The sequence below is a fragment of the Tachysurus fulvidraco genome, chromosome 23, assembly GCF_022655615.1.
Source record: "Tachysurus fulvidraco isolate hzauxx_2018 chromosome 23, HZAU_PFXX_2.0, whole genome shotgun sequence".
NCBI lineage: Eukaryota > Metazoa > Chordata > Actinopteri > Siluriformes > Bagridae > Tachysurus > Tachysurus fulvidraco.
In genome coordinates this window covers 2729296-2755226 of record NC_062540.1, presented here as the reverse complement: position 1 = coordinate 2755226, position 25931 = coordinate 2729296, and the positions used below count along the sequence as shown (strand labels likewise).

The 25931-nt window shown below is 40.9% G+C and overlaps 1 protein-coding gene and 1 long non-coding RNA gene across 5 annotated transcripts; one reads left to right on the top strand and one right to left on the bottom strand.

The window, feature by feature from the left end:
• Positions 1–657: 657 nt before the first annotated feature.
• On the bottom strand, positions 658–24039 carry cpeb2 (cytoplasmic polyadenylation element binding protein 2). 4 transcript variants are annotated; one of them, XM_047806990.1, is made up of 11 exons: positions 22717–24039; positions 18771–19034; positions 15668–15758; positions 14973–15023; positions 9880–9903; positions 9455–9625; positions 9283–9372; positions 8081–8199; positions 6876–6990; positions 6192–6373; positions 658–5429 (listed from the first exon to the last, which is right to left on the bottom strand). In XM_047806990.1, exons 1-11 carry the CDS (start codon positions 23653–23655, stop codon positions 5202–5204), a joined length of 2274 nt encoding a protein of 757 aa, XP_047662946.1. In that variant the 5' UTR covers positions 23656–24039; the 3' UTR covers positions 658–5201. The 4 variants fall into 4 exon arrangements, with proteins under 4 accessions (XP_047662946.1, XP_027000418.2, XP_047662947.1 ...); XM_027144617.2 differs by lacking the exon at positions 9880–9903; XM_047806991.1 differs by lacking the exon at positions 14973–15023.
• On the top strand, positions 11816–17695 carry LOC125140032. The gene is made up of 3 exons (XR_007139239.1): positions 11816–11920; positions 12289–12376; positions 17478–17695. It is a non-coding gene; the product is annotated as an uncharacterized LOC125140032 (long non-coding RNA).
• Positions 24040–25931: the final 1892 nt, after the last annotated feature.

Here is a 25931-nt window from a genome sequence, read left to right as displayed (position 1 = left end):
TGATATTTCTATTGTTAGTACCATATTATTATTATTAATTATTTAAACCTAGTCTAATTTATATTTGTTTTGGTGCATACATATAACCATATACTATTTTCCCCCAATTTGTCTTTAAATTCAAGTCCCCAGCAAACTTCGATATTAAAATGAACATGTAAAGGCTCCAGCTGTGTCCGAACAGAACATCTCTTTATTCATCAAACTGAAATACGAAACAAAAGATTGGAATCAACACCCCATTTAAATACAAAAAATAATAATAATAATAATAATATTAATAATATAATAGTAATAACCATACCTAAATAAAAATCAATGTCATATTCATTTTGCATATCAAAGATCCATTCAGTAATAATTACAATCTGAACACTTCATATACCGCTCGAGCAGATCTGTACACAAACTCTGATTTAGAAACTAGTAACATTAACGATATTACAAAGATCTCATCTTGAAAAATAATTCAAATGAATAACATCTTAGCAATTAGCATCATAAAATTAGATATTTATATATCTCCACATAAAAATACAAAATAATGTTAATGACATGTATGAAAATTATTCCAAGTATTTTTCGACACTATTAAAGTGAAATAAAAAAAAGGATAAAACAAGATGAAATGAAATAGAAATGCATGAAAAAGTCTCCTTTGTTTTTTTTTTCTTAGCAAAAACGCTATCCAAAATAAACTACAATCATTTACATCGTTACAAAGAGATCTGGGTTGTTGTTGTTCTTTCTTGTTTTTTTTTTGTTTTTTTTTTTAAAAATAGTCGCAATGAAAAAAAGGGGTTTGTCTTTTAGTTTTCCGACCATAAAAAAATGACAACCGTGAATCGGAACTCTGCAAAATAGGCAATGACAAAAATAAATCTGCGTTTAAAAAGGTATACACTGTAATTCTCACTATTCTTTTATACAAACGTTAGAAACGGTATTGCACGACACGACACAGATCCGAGGTTAGTCAGCCTTTCAAAGTGTGTTCAAGTTTCTGCACGTCAGTGAGGGGGAGAGACGGAGAGGCTCAAGTGTTTTCCATAAAAATTAATAATAATAATAATAATATTAAAAAAAACCTTCAAAATATATAATAAAATAACTCAATATATTAGGTTTAAATCACATTAAAATGTTCAAAAGCAACTATATATTAACGAATCTAAGACTGTACACGTCATTGCATGGGTGGTTTGATTGAACGTGTTTTTTTTTCTCTTCTCATATATTTCCACCTGATGAATCATAAATAATTGGGGGGGGGGGCGATGAATAAGTGAAATAGAAAAATACAATCCAATCTACAAAAATAGAAATAAATATGACTTCGTACAAAAGACAAGGAGAGATAAAACAAAACAGAAAAAAATATCGGGGGAGAGAGAGAGAGAGAGAGAGAGAGAGAGAGAGAGAGAGAGAGAGAGAGAGAGAGAGAGAGAGAGAGAGAGAGAGAGGACATAGTACTGAGCACAATGTCCAGCTACAGCAGTGTTAAAGGGATTACGTGACACTATTAGAACGTTCCTTCATCTCATTCGGGACACGGGTCTTTTTTTCTCTCTTCTCTCTTCAACCATCGTTCACATCCCATAATAGATACGACTCAATCACACTCTATTGTGTGCACCAAATTTCAAATAAGTTAGCACGAATAAACATTTTTTAAATAATCTGGTATAGTTAATAAAAAGGTAGTTTTTCAAAGACGCTAAATAAAACGTGAATAAAGGTGTAAATTTGTGTGTGTGTGTGTGTGTGTGTGTGTGTGTGTGTGTGTGTGTGTGTGTGTGTGTGTGTGTTGGAGTGTACAGTAGACTTCAGTATCGATCCGATAACATCGATGTGCTATGGACGTAGAGTACAGTAGTGCACGTGATCGTGTGACGACAGACGTGAATAAATATTCAACAATAAATAGTTAATAACAATAAAAACGCAAACAGATGCAAATCAAGGTCACTGAGCACACAAAGGGCACTGAACATATTACCAACGCCACAAGCACGGCGAGAAAGGACTCTAGCTAGATTAGCTAGATGCACAGAGAGAGACTACATTGAGTACAGTACCGAAACGTGGTGTAGATCGCCGGCCGGCGTCCACAGATTGTCCCTAACACTGTCACAGAGTTGCACTTCATTACAGAGACGAAACAAAGAAAATTTGTGCAGAAAACTACAAACAAAAATATATCAAGTTACTGAGTTGCTTTTAATCGAAAACTTAAAAATCCTTCTTTTAGGTCCATGTGTGCCTGTACTAAGTCTACTCGACGTCTCTGCTTAGTTATTTGTCAACAGTGTGGAAGAAGAAGAAGACGAGAACAACATCCATCACAAAAGACAAATATCAGCTCCGCACGCTCGGGTAGCTACACAGCTAAAGCTACGACTGATGTCTAGTTAGGGCTACGGTTAATACGCCGCTAGAACATCGTCCGTTTGAGAAACGATCTCTCCTCGTTTCTTGATAGTCGTTTTTCACACAGTGTAGTCTCACTGGATGAAGGAGGTTTGAGTATTCCTCGTAATGAGAACTTTCTTGGTTGTTTATTTCGCATGATGCAGAGGTGTCAACGTTGAGAAAATCCTAGTATATAAAATATATCCAAATATATTAAAATATCTTTTTTGTCTGCTTTTTGAAACAAAACTATAAGATAAGCGCAAGACAATAATGAAAATCATAATTGTCTGGTACCTAGCAAGTGGACAAAAATCTAAACAAAAACGCTAGGCTGAACATGTAAATATATTGGCACCTCTGCACAATGTTTTACAAACGCAACGTTCAAAATACGCAGAATATAGCGTAGCATAAGTACGATGCTCTGTCCTTCAGGCTACGATAAGCTACGATGTTCTGTCCTTCAGGCTATGAAGCAAGCTACCTGGGCTAATTATCCTTTTAGCTTGCTATTGAACTTCTGTAGTTATTAAGTCAAGTTGAATGGTCCAGTGAACAACAAAGTTTCATCAGCAGTGTTAACAAGAACTCTGAGGAATAAAAAACAAAACAAAAAAAAAAACACTAGCATCCTGGTTACATTAGCTCATATGTGTGTTAAAAACCATCAGCTAGCTAATGAATACGCTAGATATGATGTTTTAACTTTCTAGCGATTCTTTTTTTGACTCAGTATTCAGTGAGTTGAGTTTTCTGTTCAACAATCACGTTAGCATGAATGCTAGTAAAACCCTAGCATCCACAGCTCCTCTGTGTAGTAAAAAAAAAGATCAGGGAGCTATCGAATATAACATTTCTTTTTCTTTCTTTCTTCTTTTTGAGTCAATTTTCAAATTCAAATTGTATTCCATTGATTTTGTTAAAGAAAAAAAAGTCATATGTATGGGCTTATAAATAATTTTCAGCTAGCAACAGCTGACCTGCGTGAGTGACAGGAGCACCGAAACTAGCGATGGTGAAACGTTCCGCTATGTACATTATTTCTAATCTAAATACTGACATGAATACACACACACACACACACACACACACACACACACACACACACACACACACACACAAAGACGGACAAGAGCACTATACGGCACACTGATTCTTCATTAAGTGATACACTAAATAGCGCTAACCGAAAAGCTAATGACGCTATTTGTGTCAACAAATGACCATCTCGAAGCATGCAAAGGTGTTTAGTACGCATTTTCGACACAATATTCTTTAATGCTTACCGTTAGCGATAGTATCTTGCACTTGAGAGAAAATATCTTTTTAAATCTCTCGTGCTACATATTGACATGAGTGATAAATTGAATCCCGTGTGTCTTTCTCGCTCTAGAAGCCTAACGCATGCAAACGATGCAAAGACACACGCAAGCGTGAGTTATACGTAATAATGGCGTTATATAATCGCAACAAGAAGTTATAGCAGCAAAGCTTATCATATACCTCGCTTGAGATTCAAATGTGACACAGGCGTTAGCAATAAGCTATTAGTCAGGCCAATTAAAGAAATTAAAATTTTGTTTTTGAATTTTTTTAAACCTCTTAAAGGGACGGGCTGGAAAGAAATTGAAGGTGTTTTTCGTTTAGTGTAAACGAAGTCGATTAGCAAGACAAGCTCGACGTTGAATAAAAAAAATCTATTGCTGCTCAAACGTAAGTGTTAACATGAACAAACCTGCTTTGATTACGTTCTGCAACATTATATGTAACTTGGATTGGATAAAACCTACAGTGTGTCATTGTTTAATAAATAAAACACCGCCATGCTTGGAATAAAACACGACAAGACATGACGTTAACGTGGGAAAAAACAGCGGTCAGTGGTTCTTTTCCTAGAGCAACATGTCCTGTTGTGTTTTATTTCATACATAGAGTCCAGCTACATTTACGCTCTGAAACTTTAGCCGATTGAGCCGAAGGGGGATGAATGATAAACTGTGATAAGGAAAAAAAATGTGTTGTCCAAGATGGTGAGCTGCATGATGATAACAATAATCTGCCTCAGAAATATATAGAAATATTTGTGGAAAAAAAAAATTTGGTTTGTTAATTGATTAGATTTTTGCTCCTGGCTGATTGACTACTTTTGAAATAGCGCATATTAGATTTGTTTTTTTTTTTCCCCAAAACCTTTTCAAAATTGACATAATAAAGGTGAGAATATTACTTTTTTCGCTACCTTTGGTAAGGACCCTCGGCAGGTTTCTATGTCAGCAGGGGAGCTTACTGATATCTCCGCTCCTAGTTCAGCACGAGTTTGCGTTTTTCCCGATGACGATGGGGCTCCCCAGAATCACATCAAGTGTTTATCAAGAGACGATTGCGCACTTTGCCCTCAGCGTTTTTTTTTTCTCGTTTGTTTGTTTGTTTTTTTTTAGCAGCAGGCAGACAGACAGACTGCCCTCTCATGCAAAAGACATTCTCATATTTACTTGTTAAATCTGACATATAAAAATAATTCGAAAAAAAAAAAAAAACTCTTCTGTTATTTTCCTAAAAAAAAAAAACTAAACTAAATACCGAAGTACTACAAAGGCCTGAGATGTAGGGACTGAGGATAGGGTAGAGGAGAAAAGTGTGTGATTTGGTGAAACGAATGAGGCATGTAGTGTTTCTGGCTGCTACAAAAGATAAAGATAAATATATCCATAGATCTCTATATACTGTTAGGTGATCTATACTGATAGCACAGGCTCGAAGGCGGCGCTTTGTTTCCTGGTGGTTTGTTAGTTCCAGCGGAAGTGAATCTGGCGCGGCCGGTCGGCTCCCTCTTTGACCAACGGCTTATGGAACTCTCGACCAGCACGCGAGTGGATGTTTGCCCAACAGAACTCGCAGTAGTACTGCAGACATGTGACATTTGCGCAGAAGAAGGGCGCGAACTTGCCTCCACAGCGAGCCCCCTGACACTCGTCACACAGCTGGTCGTCCAAAACGTAGGGCTTCACCTCCACCTGATACGAGACACAATTCAACTGAGATCAACTGCTCACTGGTGAATATCACGGCTCTGCTACAAACATGGAAGATGATACCACAGGAATAACAAACTTTGTGTAACAACGTGACTCAAAGCAAACTGGAATTACTTTTTTTTAGTAGCTTATTATTTTCCGGAAAAGCACACAACCTGACAAAATGGAAACGATTCGTTTTTATCCTTTAATAGCTACATTAAATGCTGTGGAAGTCGGTTCATGTTATCGCTTACGCTCCAGCAGTTATATAAACAGTCATTTCATCACCACTGTCTGTTGTTCTTTTTCTCTTAAAATGATTTTATTTATGCAGATAAATGTTCCAAACTGTCATTTTCAAAGCACTGATGCCGGAGATTTCTTTAGTAAACGTATATACTCAAATTCTGCCGTACTTCCTTTTTCTTTGTTTGTTAAATCGTAGCTGAGTCACGGCTGCCGCTGTAGGAGACGAAGTGTAATGAGGCCGTCTGGTAAGAGGAACGGCAATGACTAGGGAAATAGTTGCTCTGCTATAATAAGATTTTTGTTGACGTTTTTAAATCTTTTATTTGCACTGCGTCAGCATGCTGAGTTTGAGATTGTAAAATAATATTTGGAGAGCCAGGTCAGTTACGGCTGAGGTTTGAGTCAGTGGTCTATCATATTTGCAGACTTACGTGGATGATTCATCAAAGGTCAAATTTGCTACAGATTATTTCAGTATTCAGCCACATGAGCTCGGATCGGTTTTCTTACCCGTTTGTCAATGTCTCCATGCTGCAGCTGGACGAATCGGGCACTGATGGCAGCGATGTAGCTCTGCTGATTGGAGAAGGCCACTCGGCCCGCCCCTTTCGGGTACTTCAGCTCGGGGTCAGTGTCGATCCCGGCGTAACACACGCCGCCGTACAGACGGTCCATGATCATCGCCAACTCAACTGCAGAGTTTAAAAGAAGATTCACATTTTGAAAAAAGACCCAAAAAATCAAGCAATCTTTGCCACAACAGTCACAAAAAAGACTGAAAGGGACTGAACAATATACAACGAGTCGTATTTATTGTAGGGCTTGAACGCCGTGTACCACCAGGAGGCGCCGTCAGACCAAAAAATGCCAGGATAGTTTCAGTAAATCAGGATTATTTTGCTTGGAAATGTTGTTGTAATATAAAATTATTATTATCAGACCGTTTCATGAGCAAACAAAACGGCCTGTTAACGAAAATACGTTTGCGGCCTGGCTTGACAAGGAATGAGTCTTAATCCAGCTTTAAAGCAATCCCATCTTAAAGCCGTGCCACTGATGGAGATGACGATGGGCTCGGCTCTGGTTGCACGTGTACACAAGTCATCCCAAACACAAGATCATATACGTCTCCAACGAGGCGTCTCGACACCTTTAGGCTCCTTTTGAAATCAGTGAAAAGCCTGAAGGTGTTACCTGCTCTCAGAGGACGAGGAACTCCGCCTACAAAGATGGTCTTGCGAGGGTCGAGAGGCTGAGAGCCGTCCATCACAAAATCACTGTCACTCAGGTTCCACGGGCGGATCTGAACCTGAAAACACGTGGATGTCAGACCACAATTAATCACACACACACACACACACACACACACACACACACACACACACACACGCACACACACACACACACACCTACATGCATCCGCAAAATCTTCAGACACAGGGAGGACATGTAGATGTGGTAATCTACCGGTTTAGGTACTGGACTACAAATTGGAATACAGTAAGTTCAAATCCCAGGTCCACCAAGCTGCCACTGCTGGGCCCCTGAGTAAGGCCCCTAACCCTCAATTGTATCAAAAAAATTAAACAAAGGGATAAATGTAAGTCACTCTGGATAAGGCTGTCTGCCAAAGGGTGTCCTTAGGTCGATCCACACCCTGACATTAACACTATCAACACTATTAACAATACAAAATATTCACTTCTTCAGAGAAATGGGAACAGGAAGTCCTGATCCCCGAAAGAAGCGACGGAATCGAGTGTGTATTAATGTCTTGTGCTGTTCTACAGTAATGCGGCGCTTTAATGGTGTCATACTGTATGTTGAGTACGGAAACAAACAAACTCCTCTGTGCCTCCCTCAAATAATCTTTACTGATAATTTATCTTAATGATTCAATGATTAATTAATAAATAAATGAATGAATAAACAAACAAACAAACAAATAAATAGATTCGGTTTGAAATTCTCAAACTTTGAAACAAAAACAGAATAATCCATAAATACAATTGAAATAGAAATTAAATTTTCTGTACAGTGGGGGAAAAAATCTAAAAAATTATATATATATATATATAGATGAATATGAATAGATTATTTATTTTATCATCTCTGTGTTTTTTTATTTTTAAGAATTCTTTATTTTTAATGCGATCAATTTTCCGTCAATTTTTCATGCTGCTTGTACTCATGCCTTCGTTTCCTTTCACTTTGAGCCGCATTGTAAAATATATTAATATGTAACTCATTATAATATAATATAATTCCTTATTCGTATAATAAATGTTATTCATTATTATTGTTGTTCTTATTACTGGTGTTTATGAATATTTCGCTTCTATTAGAACACTGCTTTCAGGCAGATAGTTCTAGTAAACTAGGCGTATTTTGGGACTCACGGGCTTGTCCTTGATGGTGGGACTGGACACACACAGGTAGAGTTTGTTGTCTTCCTCCATACAGGCTTCGATCAGCGCCTGCACCGAGCTCTCTTCTTGGAAAAGCAGGAAGGCATAACCTTGAAGTGAGAACAAAAAGATGTTAGAATAATAACATCTGCCCTTCATTCCTTCAACACGTCCTGAATCCACCAGTTTTTCAAGTGATCTAAAATATTGTGATTGACAGGTATTTGTTGTTGCCAAGGTGAGAGAGAGAGAGAGAGAGAGAGAGAGAGAGAGAGAGAGAGAGAGAGATAGAAAAACAGAGGGGGGAAGATCAAGAGAGCCAGAGAAAAAGAGAGAGAGAGACAAAAAGAAAGAGAAAGTGACAGACAGAGAGAGAGAGAGAGAGAGAGAGAGAGAGAGAGAGAGAGAGAACAAGCAAGGGTGACAGAAAGAGAGAACAGGCAGAGCGAGAGAGAAAGAGAGACAGAGAGAAAGGGGACAGAGAGAGACTGAGAAGGGACAGACAAAGCAAGAGAGAGAGAGAGAGAGAGAGAGAGAGGGAGAGGGAGAGGGAGAGAGAGAGAGAGAGAGAGAGAGAGAGAGGGAGAGAGAGAGAATACATAAGCTACAAGCTAATCTACTAGAAACGTAATTGAACTCATGGTCAACTGATAAAAGCCTGTTTTTATTCTTAAGGAAAACTGAACACTGCATTTAGTAAATCATCAAATCTGCCAACCATCACACTTTTTCATTCATTACTGTACGTGTGTGTGTGTGTGTGTGTGTGTGTGTGTGTGTGTGTGTGTGTGTGTGTGTGTGTGTGTGTGTGTGTGTGTGTAGGTTTCATTCCAATCCTGCAGGAGCCACACCCGAGCCCTGGTTAGTCAGCTGATCTCAGTGCCTTCAGTAGACTCAGGTGTGGCTTCAGTTTGGTTGGAATGTAAACCTGCAGCCACCCAGCAGGCGCTTTGTCGACGAGACCGAACACACCTGAGCTTTAACATAAATACATAAAAGAACGAAGATTAAAAACCGCACGTGCTAAAAACGTACACAGGAACAGAACGCACAGATAGTAAGAGATAATATAAAGATAGGGATGGTGTGTATAAGAAAGTAAGCAGTGTGTGTGTGTGTGTGTGTGTGTGTGTGTGATAATGACAAAAACTATTAGTAGTACTATGATTATTATTATTAATATTTCTCATTACCTTTTGGAGGAAAGTAGGATTTGCTCTCTGCCTTGTGTGGCCAATCAACCACCAGGTGACCGAAGCGGCGAAAACTGGATGTGATCTCATCTGCATGTGTACAGAGACAGAAAACGTTAAGAAAATGTTTGACTAATCTGTAAAGTCCGTAAACAATCTGACACTCGATCACCTTCGTCTATATCGGGGGGCAGACCGCCCACAAACACCTTCCGCGAGAACCTCTCAATGCGCTCGCCGTTCTGATGCGGATAACCGGAAGACCCCAGAACTCCGTGTACGCCATGGTTGCCGTGGCTGTCGTCAAGGAGACCGTCGTCAATCGGAAAGAGTGAGGAGCGTCCTAGAGAAAAGATAAAGATAAACATGAATAAACAAACGGGAATTGTTCCATCGCTCTAACGACACCTGTGATGACGTATGTTTATGTTGATTTTGGGTCACGTGATAAACAAGCCCTGATTGGCTGAATTGAATCTAACCACCCAATCAGTGGTGGTGGTGGTGGTGGAGATTTTAACAGCTGACCCAGAGTATGGGGTAAGAAAGATAAGAGCATGGTGGAGGGACAAAGACGGTGCAGGATGTGGAGTTTACCTCGTCGTCTGCCGTAACTCCTCGCTGCATGTAAACAAAACAGAGTAGAAAAAGCTGAAACGTTTAGTTTGAAGAAAAAAATCAATTTCACACGTTTGCTGTTTCACCCAGACGTTCATAAGCCGAGGTGTGTTCGGGTGTCTGACTTTTGAGAAACATAAGAAACTTAAGTCTCTTCCAGGCTAAACCTTTTCGGTAGAAATATACAGCCGAAGACTTTCTTAATTTTATTATTTTTGTAAATGAATAATAATTAAGATATAATATAATTATTACATATTACTAATAATATTACTTTTATATATTTTATATAATTACTACTATATAATAATTAGTATAATTATTAAATAATTTTTTATTAAATACACACTTATGCTAATATATTTTTTGCATAAAATGTTGTGTCTGCATCAGTCCCTCGATACGTTCCGACCAATCAGAATCCAGAATTCAACCTCGTGCTTAAACGTATGACAAACACAGAGGAAGTTACAGTTTGAGAAAACAAAAATTTATTAAAATTAAATTGACTTTTCACTCATGTACACAAACACAAACAGCACACACTGAAAACACAGTACACACTGTACACAGGGTACACACTGTACACAGGGTACACACTGTACATACGGTACACACTGTACACTCGGGACACACTGTACACACTGTACACTTGGGACACACTGTACCCTCGGGACACACAGTACACACTGTACACTCGGGACACACAGTACACACTGTACCCTCGGGACACACTGTACACTCGGTACACACGGTACACACTGTACACTCGGGACACACTGTACACACTGTACACTCGGGACACACTGTACACACTGTACACTCGGGACACACTGTACACACTGTACACACTGTACACTCGGGACACACTGTACACTCGGGACACACTGTACCCTCGGGACACACAGTACACACTGTACACTCCGGACACACAGTTTACTCGGGACACATTGTACCCTCGAGACACACTGTACACTCGGGACACACTGTACACACTGTACACTCGGGACACACTGTACACACTGTACACACTGTACACACTGTACACTCTGTACACTCGGGACACACTGTACACTCGGGACACACAGTATACTCGGGACACACGGTACACTCAGGACACACTGTACACTCGGGACACACAGTACACACTGTACACTCGGGACACACAGTATACTCGGGACACACGGTACACTCGGGACACACTGTACACTCGGGACACACAGTACACACTGTACACTCGGGACACACAGTATACTCGGGACACACGGTACACTCGGGACACACTGTACACTCGGGACACACAGTATACTCGGGACACACGGTACACTCGGCACACACTGTACACTCGGGACACACAGTACACACTGTACACTCGGGACACACAGTATACTCGGGACACACGGTACACTCGGGACACACTGTACACTCGGGACACACAGTATACTCGGGACACACGGTACACTCGGGACACACTGTACACTCGGGACACACAGTACACACTGTACACTCGGGACACACAGTACACTCGGGACACACGGTACACTCGGGACACACGGTACACTCGGGACACACAGTATACTCGGGACACACGGTACATTCGGACACACTGTACACACTGTACACTCGGGACACACTGTACACTCGGGACACACAGTATTCTCGGGACACACGGTACACTCGGGACACACTGTACACTCGGGACACACAGTATACTCGGGACACACTGTACACACTGTACACTCGGTACACACGGTACACTCGGGACACACTGTACACTCGGGACACACAGTATACTCGGGACACACGGTACATTCGGGACACACTGTACACACTGTACACTCGGGACACACAGTACACTCGATACAAACATATAAATGCAAGGAAGAAAGGGGAACATTACAAGCTTCAGTTTTCCCAACATCACAGAGGAGCCACTGATGAAACCCTTAACCATCACCACAGGATTGGAATAAGCATCTTGGTTTTTTTTTCATCTTGTAGTGTTTGCTGTTTTTCTGAGGTAAAGCTCCAATAATAACATGTAACAACATGGCTGCCATCAACACACCCCATATTTTTTGGAAAACTTTTCACATCTCACCAATTATCCGTGTATATTTATTTTATTTGGAGTTTGTCCAACTGTCCAACTGTTTTGTAAGCTAATTTTTCGCCTCAGACTTGCTCGTTAGAGAAGGGATAGATGTTAGCGATAAACAGAAGAGAATATTGATCGCTTTAGGATATTCCAGAAAACCTGCCGGAGTTTGGTGAAGCTTAACTTTAAAGGTAATCAAAAACATCTCTCTCTCTCTCACACACACACACATATATACACACACACACACACACACACACACACACACACACACACACACACACACACAGGTCATATGAGCCACCATCGTGCAGCCGGTCACATGACCACGCCTGAATGCTCATGCACATGTGACCTCGTCAGTCATGTGACAAACTGGTGAGTCTGTGTGTGTGTGTGTGTGTGTGTGTGTGTGTGTGTGTGTGTGTGTGTGTGTGTGTGTGTAAAGAGAAAAGAAAAAACAAGCTGCTTTGAAAACAAAACGCTTTCCTGGAACATATTCCACACCTTTATGCTAACATACATGTGAATAAACAGTGATAAGGGCCTAGTTTGCTGCTTGGGGCTGTATTTGCTTCTTTCCTGTGAGAAGTTAGCGGCCGTGTGTCGCTCTGAGCGTTGTGTCTGTTAGATGTTTTAATTTCCTTCATCTCTGCTTTGGCTTTGTGTTCATTTCTCTCTCTCACACACACACACACACACAAACACACACACACAGAGGATCTCTCGTTAGGAAAGAAAGAAAGCAGCTGCTTCTGACATAAACCCTGCCAGAGTAAAGCGCTAAAAATACAGACTGGATCTGAAGCGAGTGTCTCAGCTGAAGCAGACGCTCCGCTCTGCTATAAATGGACAAGAATTGTTAGGCCAAACTCTCCGAGTGACGAGAAAGCCGATTGGCTGGTGCAGGATTTCCTTAACTGGTCGCATGATAGATACGGAAGTTCTCTGGATTCTCATTTTTTTTGGTCGGAGCTCTTGACTCTTGATCTACGGAATGTTCCATTTGTCTTTAAAGCCGTCTGGTGGAATACTGAAGCAGAGCCACGATAATAAAGCAGCGTTTATTTATGTATTTATTTTTTACGTCACTGATTAAAACTGTGTATTAGTGTGGTAAATAATTGTACAGTGCACATTGTTTAGTCGTTGGACATCTGAAAGTTACTGTTCTAAACCTGGTCATTAATCCCGGGTACAGGAGCGTTTCACACATAATGTAGAAGCTGCTCTAAAGAAGTACAGCGTTAACCCTACACTGCCGTGTGAGACGTGTACAGTGTGAAACAATGCGCTGTTAGCTGCTTAGCGACAGACATCCAATCAGAGACGGAACAGCGTGGCTCGTACCGCAAGCTTTGTACGATCACAGAAACCTTGTGTGTTGTTGCGTGTAGCGCAGGACGGAAAAAAACAACATCAAATATTAAGGAACATGATGAATTATTTTACGTCTGAATTCTCACATTGGGACGTAACCCCTTGTGCCGTAAATAAGCGCTAGCATTTTGTTGGGATTGTGAAGAAATTTCACTCGCGATCGCATCCTAACTAACTTTGCATCCTGCACACTGTGTAACTATTATAAAGGTTTGTAAATATTATAGAGAAACTACACACTAAAGCAAAGCCCTGCACTGATCAATCTAATTCATATCTATTTCATAAAACAGCACTGAAGGATGAAAAAGTCATCTGAAGATGGAGATCTGATCTGATCTGGAGTAAGTGCTGTTACAGTGCAGTGCACCGGAGTAATCACATTGAGGTTTTCAGACTTCGGAGTGACGACACGTGATCCACAGCTTCGATGTCTAATAACGAAAAAGCACTTTACTCTAATTTGATTTGTTTTTATGCTCAATTTGATTGTAATATTTTTCTGTCAGATGCTTAGGGAGCCAGACTAGGATACAATGAGCACCCCCCCCCCCCCCAGTTCAACCTTCGACCTTTGGACAGTCCTTCCCGCTGGCCCCAGGTGGCTGCAAGTGATAAGGCCATGCTATAAAAAGCGGTTGCTTGAAACACCCCCCCCCCCACCCCGTTATGACCCGTATAAAATGTCTAAATGTGCTTGTGGCGCTATTTAAAGGAATATGCTTTTAAAATAGAACGAACGCTTGTGGGGTTTTATGTGAATGAAAATCAGGTCAGAAATGTACAGTAAAAAAAAAACACAGCTACATTTACCGAACAGACCGATCGTGGCAGTGTGTGGGCGTGGCCTAATATTCTAATCGCCTCACTCAGTTCTAGCCACCAACACCAATCAAACAGAACAAAACATTCAGGCGTGTCAGCGCGAGTCAAGCTGCCAGATTAGCTTTCGTTCGTTGCTTTGCTTTCATTTACTGGTTAAAGGTTTGTTCGCTGATTGTTATTATGCTTCTGTTATGCTTCGTAAGGTTTTTTTTTATTCTTTCCCTATTTTGCTTTAAACTCGGTTTGCTTTCGCATATTGGTTTTAACTTTCGTTCGCTTGTTCACCTTCACGCTCATGTTTCTTTTCGCTAATTAGTTTGCAAGCTGGTTTTGCTTTTGTTCTTCGGGTTCCTGCACGGCTTTGTGTTCATCTGCTGGTTAGCTTGACTTAGCCGGTTTGCTTCTAGTTTCACTTTAGCATACGCACCTTGCTTGCTAATTTGCTTGCGCTCACAAACATTTTATTAGCAAATGGAAATGACAACATTTTGTCTTCTACTTTCAGGGAAAATTTAGGTTTCGTCTTAAGACCAACATTTTAAAGTTGTAGTATCCAGCACCTAATGCGCCTCGTATAATATCGGCTGATTAGCAAGTTACGTATAAATCTGTCTGATGCTGGTAATGTCATACGACTGTATTAAACTATGACACGCAGTTCGGCGCTGGAATGGAAACAGATACTGTGTAAAATAGAGTGTGATTAGGTTACAGATGATGGGGTCAGAAGGAAGGAGCACAGAAAGATGTGCTTGGCTGATGTAATTACCATTGAGCATGAGCAGGCCATCGGCGCCAGGGTGTGGGCATCCCATGCGGCCTGGACGAGAGAGAGAGAGAGCGAGAGAGAGAGACACCACAAACACAGAGAGCTGAGTGACACACCACGATGAGCTCCCATGGCATCTTTAGAAAACTCCACGGACAGGAATAACAGAACATATTATTCAGACTAGGTTCTATTGTAAAGGTTCTTCCTCGTGCCATCTCGGGGAGTTTTTCTGTCCTTCTGGATCTAACCCTGCATCAGGGATTTCTGTAAAGCGGCTTCATACCGATGTCTATTGTAATTAACGCTAAACAAAAAAAACTGTGTCAGTCAGAGAACCAAAAAAAATCTCATCGGTGAAACGACACAAAGAGTGAAGACAGAAAACCTGTTGCCTTGACAACACACACACACACACACCCACACCCACACACACACACACATTAAAAGCCAGCATTGTTTCAGTCCCATACAAATATTTAACACTGCATGGATTGAGAATATCAGCATGTGGAATTTTTTTGTGCCTTAAACACGACGATGTTATCAGTGGCTATGTTTCCGAGCCTCCTATTAATCCGTCTGAAATACGTAAGGATACGACAGCATTCTAAACATTCTAAGCATTCTAAATATTCTATATAAACAGAGAGCCCAGGAAGTAGGAAGCAGGAAGTGTGAAGTGTGAAGCTCACCTTTCAGAGGGTCCTGCTCGGCCCGGATGATGTCGATCAGAGAGCTCTCCAGTGAGTGCATGTTCAGACTGTCGTACATCCTGCTGCGATCCTAACAACAGAGATACAGAGTCAGTTTTCCGGCTCGGACGAATTCACGTGATGAACCCAGTGATTTGTGTAGTGAATGTACGCTTTTACAAAAACATAAAATGACTATCTAAAACTTCTAGAGTCTCCAGTGCCAGTGCTTATACACACAGGTTTATAGCTACTGTAACATAAGCGGTAACAGGATCAAACTTGTTCTTTGGTGTTACACATCTTTAAACGGAAGAAGAAATGAATACAAAGTATGATGTGTTGCTTTTAAGACATAAATAAAAACGATTAAGCAAATTTGATGTGATATGTAATAAATAACACGATAATTCCGGATGTGTTAGTATCAGAACTGACAGAATTTCAGTCTCAGCCTAGCAAGTGCGGCTTTGCTTTGGTTCACGTGAGCGACATGTTTATAACCACTGCTGAAGTGGATCCCCTTTATTCCTGGAACGCTGACCTTATGGACGGTAACAATGTGTGTGTGTGTGCGCGCGCGTGTGTGTGTGTGCGTGTGTGTGTGTACTGGCTAACATCTCTTTCTGCTTTGCTATAAATGTCAGAAAGGTATCCTGACAAAAGAAAATCCACCGATGCATGTGGACAGTGAGGGGAATGTTTACTGCGCACACACACACACACACACACACACACACACACACACACACGCGCGCGCACACACACAGGATACTGACAGTGTGCATGTGGAAACTTGCTTGCACGTGTCAAGCAGGACCGTAAATAACTAAGGACTCCGTCTGCTTCCTACAAGTCTGATCATTTTACCGCATTTCCCGTGTCCCACTTTTCAGATTTAACTCAGGTCTGGATAATGTTACGTCGTTAACAATGACTACATCTCATAAATTGCATAAACGTGTCCTGAATCTAGAACAGTTTGTTGAACATTTGTTGCAGGGGAACCACAGTACTAGTGGTGCGCACAGATTTCTAATGTACAGACCTTCCTGATTTTGACGGCACGATGAACGGAAAAAGAAAAAAAAAGACATTCAAGGCTGTATCATGTGTTTCATCTCTCTCTCTCTCTCTCTCTCTCTCTCTCTCTCTCTCTCTCTCCACCACACTAGAGCAGCCGTGATCTTTATCCCTCTTCTTCAGCATTTTAGCACTGGCCCCGTTTAAGCTTTTACACCACCGTGGAGAAAAGCTTGCTTGTCTTATTCCTACTTAATCCCTCCCTCGATACAAACCGCTTTGCGCTTAGCATCAAATATTGTCTCAATTGATGCAAATTAGCAAGCATCCTAAATACTGAATATACTGAACCAGCAGCTTAGCTGTTAACATTAGCTAACATTAATAAAACCTAACATGACTTGGTTTGGTTTGACGTAGCAGGGCTGTTTATACATTTAGCTAGCAAGCTAACAAACACGGAGCTATAAAAGGGCTAATCAGGCATTTTGTTTTTCCCTTCTCTAGCATGCTTTTAAACCTCCTACACTGTTTTGTTATTAAACATTCACCGCTGCATTTAAGGCACTACCTGGAAACACTATACATAGCGTTAGCACCAGCCTCCAAAAATAACTGGTGAGAAGCCGCTGAGCATGATGTGACGAGACAAGTGTGGAGTCTGAGCCTCGTGTTTTTATTACTGACAGCTTTTAAGCCATCTGGGGTCTGTAAGCGGTTTAGCAAAGTGTTTGGTAGCTTGGTATCAAACACTCCACACACACTGTTGTTTTTTTTTCTCGCTTAGCTTTCTAGCTTTCTAACCCTTCCTTTCCGACACTTGGATGTGCCTGGATCACTTTCTCTAACCATGACGCATGTAGCCCAGTTCGGAAGAATGAGGCAGGAAGGAAGGACACGAGGAATGTGTGGAATTCCAACGAGCAGGAAGGGAGCGAGATCGAGGATGAGGAAAAAGTCGTCTGCGAGACTGAGGCTCGTGGATGGGCTCTCGAGAGCATTGTGAACATGATATAATGACATATTCATTGTTAATTTATCACTATTGTAATTATTATTATTATTATTATTGTTGTTGTTGTTGTTGTTATTATTATTATTATTGTTATTATTATTATTGTTGTTGTTGTTATTATTATTATTATTATTGTTGTTATTGTTATTATCCACATCTCATGCACATCACTTTCATCCTGTTCTTCTGGTTTTTCATTCTTGAACGAATCAGTATTTTTGAACGAATCTTTTATGTGAACGAATCCTTCTCGGTCACTTCCATGCACCGAATCCTACAAGTTTTTTTTTCGACTGATACTCGAAGTTGCCTCTTGAAATCATGCTGTTTTTAAATGGACGGAATCAAAAGATTCGACTCACTAGGATGAATCAAATTGACCATCTCTACTCGGTTCACTTCTAGAAAGCGATTCGACTCTGAATCGACTCTTCCTGAGTGACCGGAAAAAGCTATTTCTAGAATTAGGGAATTAATTTATTGAGTGCCGGCACCATTGTTCTTGGAAATTGGTCATTTTTTAGAGGGTTTAAAAGTTATAGCACCCCATCATCATCCATCCATCCATCCATCTTCTACAGCTTAATTGAGGGATGTCACGGATTCCCCGGATCACCACAAAGAATCCCAGTCAGCTCGATTCGTTTCTTTAAGATGATTATGTAATAATTATTACGACATGTCGCAGGCAACCGTGTGCTACTTTGGCCGAGGTGGGTCACGTTAATCTGATTACTGATATGCAGCTGATGTAGTAAACAGTTTATAACACAGTGTTTGTTACTGAGTTTTAATATATAGGTTTATTTTACTGAAAGCAGTTTCACAGGAATGTGATACTGTGTGATAAAAGAATAAAACAGGCTCTGTCAGGTGACTGTGTGAATACAGACCAGTGAATCCAGGTGCTCATGCACATTCATATGCAAATAAGGAAGCCTTTCTCTCTCTCTCTCTCTCTCTCTCTCTCTCTCTCTCTCTCTCTCTCTCTCTCTCTCTCTCTCTCACACACACACACACACACACACACACACACACACACACACACACACACATGGTCTGTACCTGCAGAGGCAGCAGTGTATTGCTGTTGTTGTCTGTGCGGAACACGTTGTCATCACTCCATGTCTTGGGGACGAGTGACGCCCCTGAGCGTGGGAACTTGGGTGGGGCGATGACGCTCCCGCTGCTAAACGGCTTCTTCATGGGTGAGATCTGGCCGAGCGAGACGGGAATGGCCATTCCCACACCACGCCCTCGATGGTCCCTGCCCCAGGGCACGCCCGCCGAGTTCCAGCCGCTGCCCCACAGAGACTGTTTCATCAGGGGCTGTGAAGACAGATAAAGAGATGGATAGATAGATAGATAGATAGATAGATAGAGAGAGAGAGAGAGAGAGAGAGAGAGAGAGAGCGTTACACTAATGAACCGAGACACTAAGTGAGATGGAGAGAATACATACATTAAGAAAAAAGCAATAAAAATGGCAAAACATGACAAGCCGAGACAGAGTGAGAGAGAAGAGGAGGGGAAATGTGGGGAAAGAGAAGGGCAAGAAAAAACAGAGCGGAGGGGAAAAGGTAGAATATAGAATAAAAAAGGAGAGCAAGGAAGAGAAAATAATGGAAAGATAGAAATAGAAATAGAAAAGCAAGAAGGATAAAGAGGAAAAAGGAATGAAGATGTGGACAGAAAGGCACAGAATAGCAAAAGGGAGACAAGAAACACAATGAACACAAGGAAAAGAAACACAATGAACTGTATCAAGTCAGAATGGGTGTGTATATTAATGAGTGTGTATGTGTGTGTGTGTGTGTGTGTGTGTGTGTGTGTGTGTGTGTGTGGGTGGGTGGGTATGAAGTCAAGAAAAGCTTAAAAGCAAACCCTCTCTGCGCAGGTAACACACACACACACACACACACACACACACACACACACACACACACACACACACACACACACAGAAAAAACACCCAAACATATCCGGTTATATAAAGTGCAAATATGTGCACAGATTAAAGTGTGTACTTTTGCGTTCTCTCTGTAAGCTCTGTGCGTGTGTGTGTGTGTGTGTGTGTGTGTGTGTGTGTGTGTGTGTGTGTGTGTGTGTGTTTACATACGAGTGTGTGTGTTGGTTTTTCACTCTGTGTACTCTTCCCATCTCTACTGTGCATATTCACCACACCCAACTATACAACCTACAGTGCCTTGTGTGTATAATTAGAAACCAGGCTGTGTGTGTGTGTGTGTGGACAAGATGAGTGTTTTGGAGTAAATGACTGATAATAATGTCGCCGTCTAGACGATGGGAACGAAAACATGAGCTGCCTCCACAATAAGCTGTAATGCCTGGATTCTGAACACAACACACAACACACAACTCACAAAACACAACTCACAAAACACAACTCACAACATGCTCATTGTGGACTAAGGTAGAAGACTAATCTATAGATTTAGAACAATTTTCAGCAGGTTTATTCTTAAAAGAAACATTGATGTTAAAATTCAAATGCTAATTGTTTAAAATGCTAAAATAAATGGAACTAAATTAGCCAGCAAGCTAACACCTCCATAAAAAATGCCAATTTAGTTTTATTTCTTTGTTGAAAGTCATATTTTAGTCATTTGTTAATTAAAAATGTAACTGTTCACTAAAAGTATTACATTAAAAAATAGCTAGCTTAAAACAAATAGCTGGCTAATTTAGCTAAAAATAAGCTCCATAAAACAGTATAACGGTTTATTTTCTAATATGTTAATGAATCTTATTTACTTCATTTTTTTAATCATTTCAAAATAATATCTAAACATCATATACTTTTAGAATTTTTAAAAAATATTTCAGTCATATTTTATCATGGACAGACAACAACGACAAGGAAATGTCGCTTCACTTGTGTCAAGACAACAACAACAACAACAACGAGAAAAACAATACCAGAAAAAAAGCATTAAATGAAATTAGCTGACAACACGGATAAGATGTCGTTGTATTAGCCCGAATGACATTCTCGCTAAAAAAATAACTAGCTTGTTATTCAGCCGTTAAGGCCTTATAAAAGAATGTATTTATTGTTTTATGACGTATCCAGCTAACTTTTGATAATATATGAACATTCTGTAATGTATTTGACAGTTTTTAGTAACATTAAGGTTGGCTGTAATGTTGCTAAACACGTTCAGAGACCATGTGTGGTGATTCTGGACTCAACAAGGTCATGTTACCCTTATCAGTTACCTGAGAGGAAAAAAAAAACATGTTGTTCTTAAATAGTGCATGAAAACTCAAAGTAGAAATGGGAGCAGAATATAATATTAACCAATAATATGTCATGATGTTTCACCTTCCTAACCTCAGACTCCATGTTCATTCCAATCCAATCCAATCCAATCAAACCCTGACGGACAGAACCCACGACAAGCCGTATATTAACTCCCACACAAACATCCTGTGATACTCTACACATTTATAACAAATAGATTGTACTGCAGAAAGCAAAAGCGTTCAGGTTTCTGTCTGATATCTTTAAACCTAACAAGCTTCTTACAAAATGGCCGCCGTTAAAGAACAAGTTCTCCTGAAAATTATTTTCCTATTAACCGAAAAACAAACTGAAACCCTCCAGTGTAATTATGGGTTTAATCAACTACACACACTCACTGCACAACACACACACACACACATCCTAGAAGCCTGTACATAACATCGTAATGGCAAGTGTAATAGCAAAGTACTGACGTTGCTACGGACAGAGAATTTTATCAAAGAAATGTAAAGTTTTGTAATAAATAAATAAATTAAATAATTAAAAACATTAATACAATTAAGTAACGGAATTATATTAATTAAAAAAACGAACTTTTACTTTGCAATACGTTTGCTAATCTTGAATAACTCACATTACTGAACACATTAAGCAGTTTGAAGATTATTACTGAGATAAATATTTGTCATGCTATCTGATGTTTAACCACACACACACACACACACACACACACACACACACACACACACACACACACACACACTTTCCATGCTGATAGGCTGATCCCAGCTCACAATGTTCGACCGCCATCAAGTTCATGGCATGATCTATTTCTAATAATAAAGACTGACAATATATACCGTGTCGATGGTTACACGATAATTATAGTCGGACAATCGTACTGGCTGAGTTTAATAACAAAAGCCCTTAACAAAAGCCCTGTGATCTATTATTCAGTACTTATGCACAGATGAAGATGCTGATTAAATGAAAGGTTGCCAGATTGGCCAGGTTCCAACACAATTATGATTTTAATCCTTATCCACCCCTCTAAAGCAGCCTACGAATGCACAATATGGTAAATATATATATATATATATATATATATATATATATATATATATATATATATATATATATATATATATATATATATATAATTACACGTACACATATGGTCTAGACTTCTTTCCTCAGAGTTACACGTACTCTGTGTCAGGGTGTGTTCCTTAATCGTAATCATGGTAATGATTACATGGTAATGAGTTTCAGTAGCTGATATAAACACCTTTTTTATAAGATTGTGTCAGTTGAATATTATGGTTTGTTACTTATCCAGTAAAACATGCACATATAGTCAGACTGCTTGATATATTGATTCCAAACCGGTATGACGGTACTGGGCTTTGCCATACTAAGAGTTTATACGTGGACTTTAATGTGACGTGGACGTGTTACAATTTCAGAACTGAATTAATTAAAATGAAAAAATGTATATACTTAAAACAATATGTTTTTTTTCTCAACACCGTGTAGCTCTGATGCCTCTTACAGTGATCCTGTGCAATGTCTGACAATGTAGTTAATAAGCATGTATTATTAAAGCGACATAGATAGATATCGCTCTTCAAATATGCACCAGAATACACTGATTTGCATTGATATAGAAACTTAATATCATGGTAATAAACGATATATTGCGCATCCTCGGAAGAGGCTCGCTAGGTGGTCTGTTGTGTCACCTGCTGCTGGTTGTAGCTGTTTCTCTGCTGCAGGAAGGTGCCATGCTGCGGGCTGAGCGGGGAGCGGCGGCTGGGCGCGTGCTGCGGCGGAGCGCCGCCCATCTGCGGCGAGAACGGAGCGCCGAAGCCGTGCGCGTTCACACCGGGTGAGTAGCTCTGAAAGAAGCCGGGATTCACCGAGGACGGGATTCCTGGGTAGAATCCTCCATCGGGTTCCGTTCCAGGCATAATGTGACTCCCGTTATTGGATACAGGCGGAGGGGGGGAGCTCGTGTGCACCGACCACGGTGCACCGAACCCGGGCAGGGAGGGTGAAGCAGCCGTGGTGTCGTGATGCGGGAGGCTCGTAAAAGCAGCTGCGAGATGCGCACTTGTGGGCTCCATTCGGATCTGGACCTTGTTGGGACTCACGGATGCGCTCAATGGCGGCGCAACATCGGTCAGAGCGTCCACTGGGAGCTGCCCGGGGCCTTCCGTGGCGCACTCAGACTCTGTGTGCTGATTTTCGTTTCTCTCTCTCTCAAGGTCACGTAGTGACGCGACAGCACCGAATCGGCCTTGTCCGGTCTTAAAGTCGCTGAAGTCGTAGTCCGTGTGGCTAAGGCCGGTCCCGTTGTCGCAGCCGCCGGTGGGTGGCGATCGCTCGGCCGCCGCGTTTCCGGCCTCGTCGCTCGACTCGGTGGACGGGACCTGACGCCGCGAGGCTGTCACCCCCGCGGGCTCATCCTGCATGATTCGCCGGGGCGCAGCGGCCGACGGGAAGAGCGGGGACGCTGCTGTACTGCTGCTGCGTGAGAGAGACTGCGGAGAGGCGGTGGGGAGGAGGAGGTCACCGGTGACCGGGGAGAGGCTCGAATAGGACGATCTGAATGCGCCGAACAGCGCGCTGCTGCTGTCGAGACTTGCTGTCTGTAACAAGCCGAAGCCGTAATCACCCATTTATTAGCGTCAAAATACGGGAATAAAAACGGGAGCTCGCGATTAGTCGCGGCCTTTTTTTCCCCCAAGAACAAAAACGGGAGCGCGCAGACGGAGTGACCTTTAACTTCCTATACAGCGTATAGAGGAGGAGCTGTAGGGGGTCTCGGTCGCCGATAAATCGTCCTTACACGGTCCTCCGCGTGTACACTCTTATTACTAGGATTAATCTGTGGCTATTTTATTTTTGTTATTGTTATTTTACGGACCGTTTTCTGCCGACCGACCGACCGATTGCACACCCCCCCTTCCTCGGTGTTACCCGGCCGCTCATCTGATCTGCTGCGGCAGCGGATTAAAAACTCATCCGCTTGCGTCATGGCCATAATTTAAACAAACCACGCCCACCTCTGTTCAACTAAACGGGCTCTTCGCCGCAGTGCACGTCACCTCATGAATTATTCACAAGGTGCAGCAGCAAGCACGAGGCTTTGCCCTTACAGCTCGGGCTGTGTCCTAAACCGCAAGCTCGCGCACTAAGAGCCTAGTGTTTCACTCTAATATTTTGACATATGACGAGCGATTTGACGCCATTTGAGCCTTTGCATGGATTAAATGTAGGCTATTAGAGCAGACATGTTTGCAGTCCCTGCTTAAAGTGCATGCGACCTGAATAACCAGCCAAAGCACCTGTCATTTGCTTGATTTAAAAAATTATGTTCTGTGTAAAATTGTCAAATAGGTGTTGCTATTTGCATGGTTTTTCTTTTCTAAACCCATATTTAGACTGCAGGCCTTGTTTGTACTGTGAAGCCATATGCTATCCTACAACATACACTGAATAAGACAGGGATTGACACAGCGCATGCGCACAAGTCAATGCGCACTACTCCAGTGCTATAAATAGCTTATTAAAAAATCTAACCTGATTGTCCATGCATGCTGAAACATCAGCATCATCCTAACACACCTCAAGGAAATCACTTCAAGCAATAGTTTTTAAGCAAAGAGCTGCATGTTCCAGCCCTCCAATGTGGCTTTTGTTATAGATTAATCAAAGCAAAAGTTTCAATGGCTGACATTTCTATCGCCCTAACCAGCACCAAGCCACGATCCTTCTTTGTGATAATAGAAAGATTCTAATTGTTCAGAATGAAAGTCAAGAGGTGAAAAAATGTAGAGAGAAACCGAAAGACGGTCGGCGTCTGATGGGGCGAAAGTCAGTGCATTGTTTTCACACTGAACTGCTCTTTTGTGTGACTGATGGACTTACACATGAACAGCCATTTCATCAGGTCATATTGAGCAATCATTACCGTAAGCCAATCACACACACACACACACACACACACACACACACACACACACACACACACACACACACACACACACATACACACGTGATGGTGGTAAGTTCAGACACATCCCATTTGCTGAACTGAGTTATAGTCGGTTCATCAGGAAAGTTCCACTATCTAGTGATGAGATAATGATAGCATTTACATTTAATGTACAATAGGTGAAGGATTTCTACAGGTACTTACGATACGTATTAGGTATTAAGTAAGCAACTAAACTGATTAAAGTGATGATTAATTCCTCTTATACAAAAACGTTTATTTATGACATAATAATACACTGTACGTTTTATCCTGCAAGTAACTTCCTGTTATCTCTTATGTTACAACAACTACAAGCAGTTTTTTCTTTCTTTCATCGCTTGTCATGTTCCTAAGAAACCAGGAAGTGCAAATCCGTCCGTCCTGACCACTTCCCCGTCTTGCTAACTACAACCGGAGACTCTTTCTGTAAATATTTAACAAACGTCTGCTAACAGAAAGCGTGACCAGATCATGGTTTATACGTTTTTTTCTTTTGTATTTGTTTTTTATTAGCCTTAGTTTAGGTGGAACGTCCACCTTAACAAGTCCCTGAATAATTGTTCTTATAGGGCGATTATAAATCTTTTTATGGTTGTTATAGAAAAAGGAATACACAGATTATTGTATTTACATTGTAATATCATGAGGGAAAAAAAAACAAAACAATTTAACAACGCTGACCAGACAAACAGTTAAACATTAAAGATCTATAGTAATAATTATACATATAATTAGAATTTATCATTTAAATACGTTTGTAATATGAAGACGGATCATATGATCACCGTGAGGTCCAAGCCGAGTGTTCTGAGCCATCGGTCTTGGTCCGACGGTAACATGATCAGCAGAAAACACACCACACACACACATACACACCATATATACACAATCTAATTTATGCATTGTCATCTTATA

Excerpts from the sequence above, each read along its gene's own strand:
- cpeb2 (XM_047806990.1), bottom strand. The coding sequence starts at position 23,655 with ATGGGTGATTACGGCTTCGGCTTGTTACAGACAGCAAGTCTCGACAGC. Across the intron at positions 15,024-15,667 it reads CGAGCAGGACCCTCTGAAAG|GCCGCATGGGATGCCCACAC; the intron begins GTGAGCTTCACA and ends TCTCTCGTCCAG. Across the intron at positions 9,373-9,454 it reads GCCCCCCGATATAGACGAAG|ATGAGATCACATCCAGTTTT; the intron begins GTGATCGAGTGT and ends GTACACATGCAG.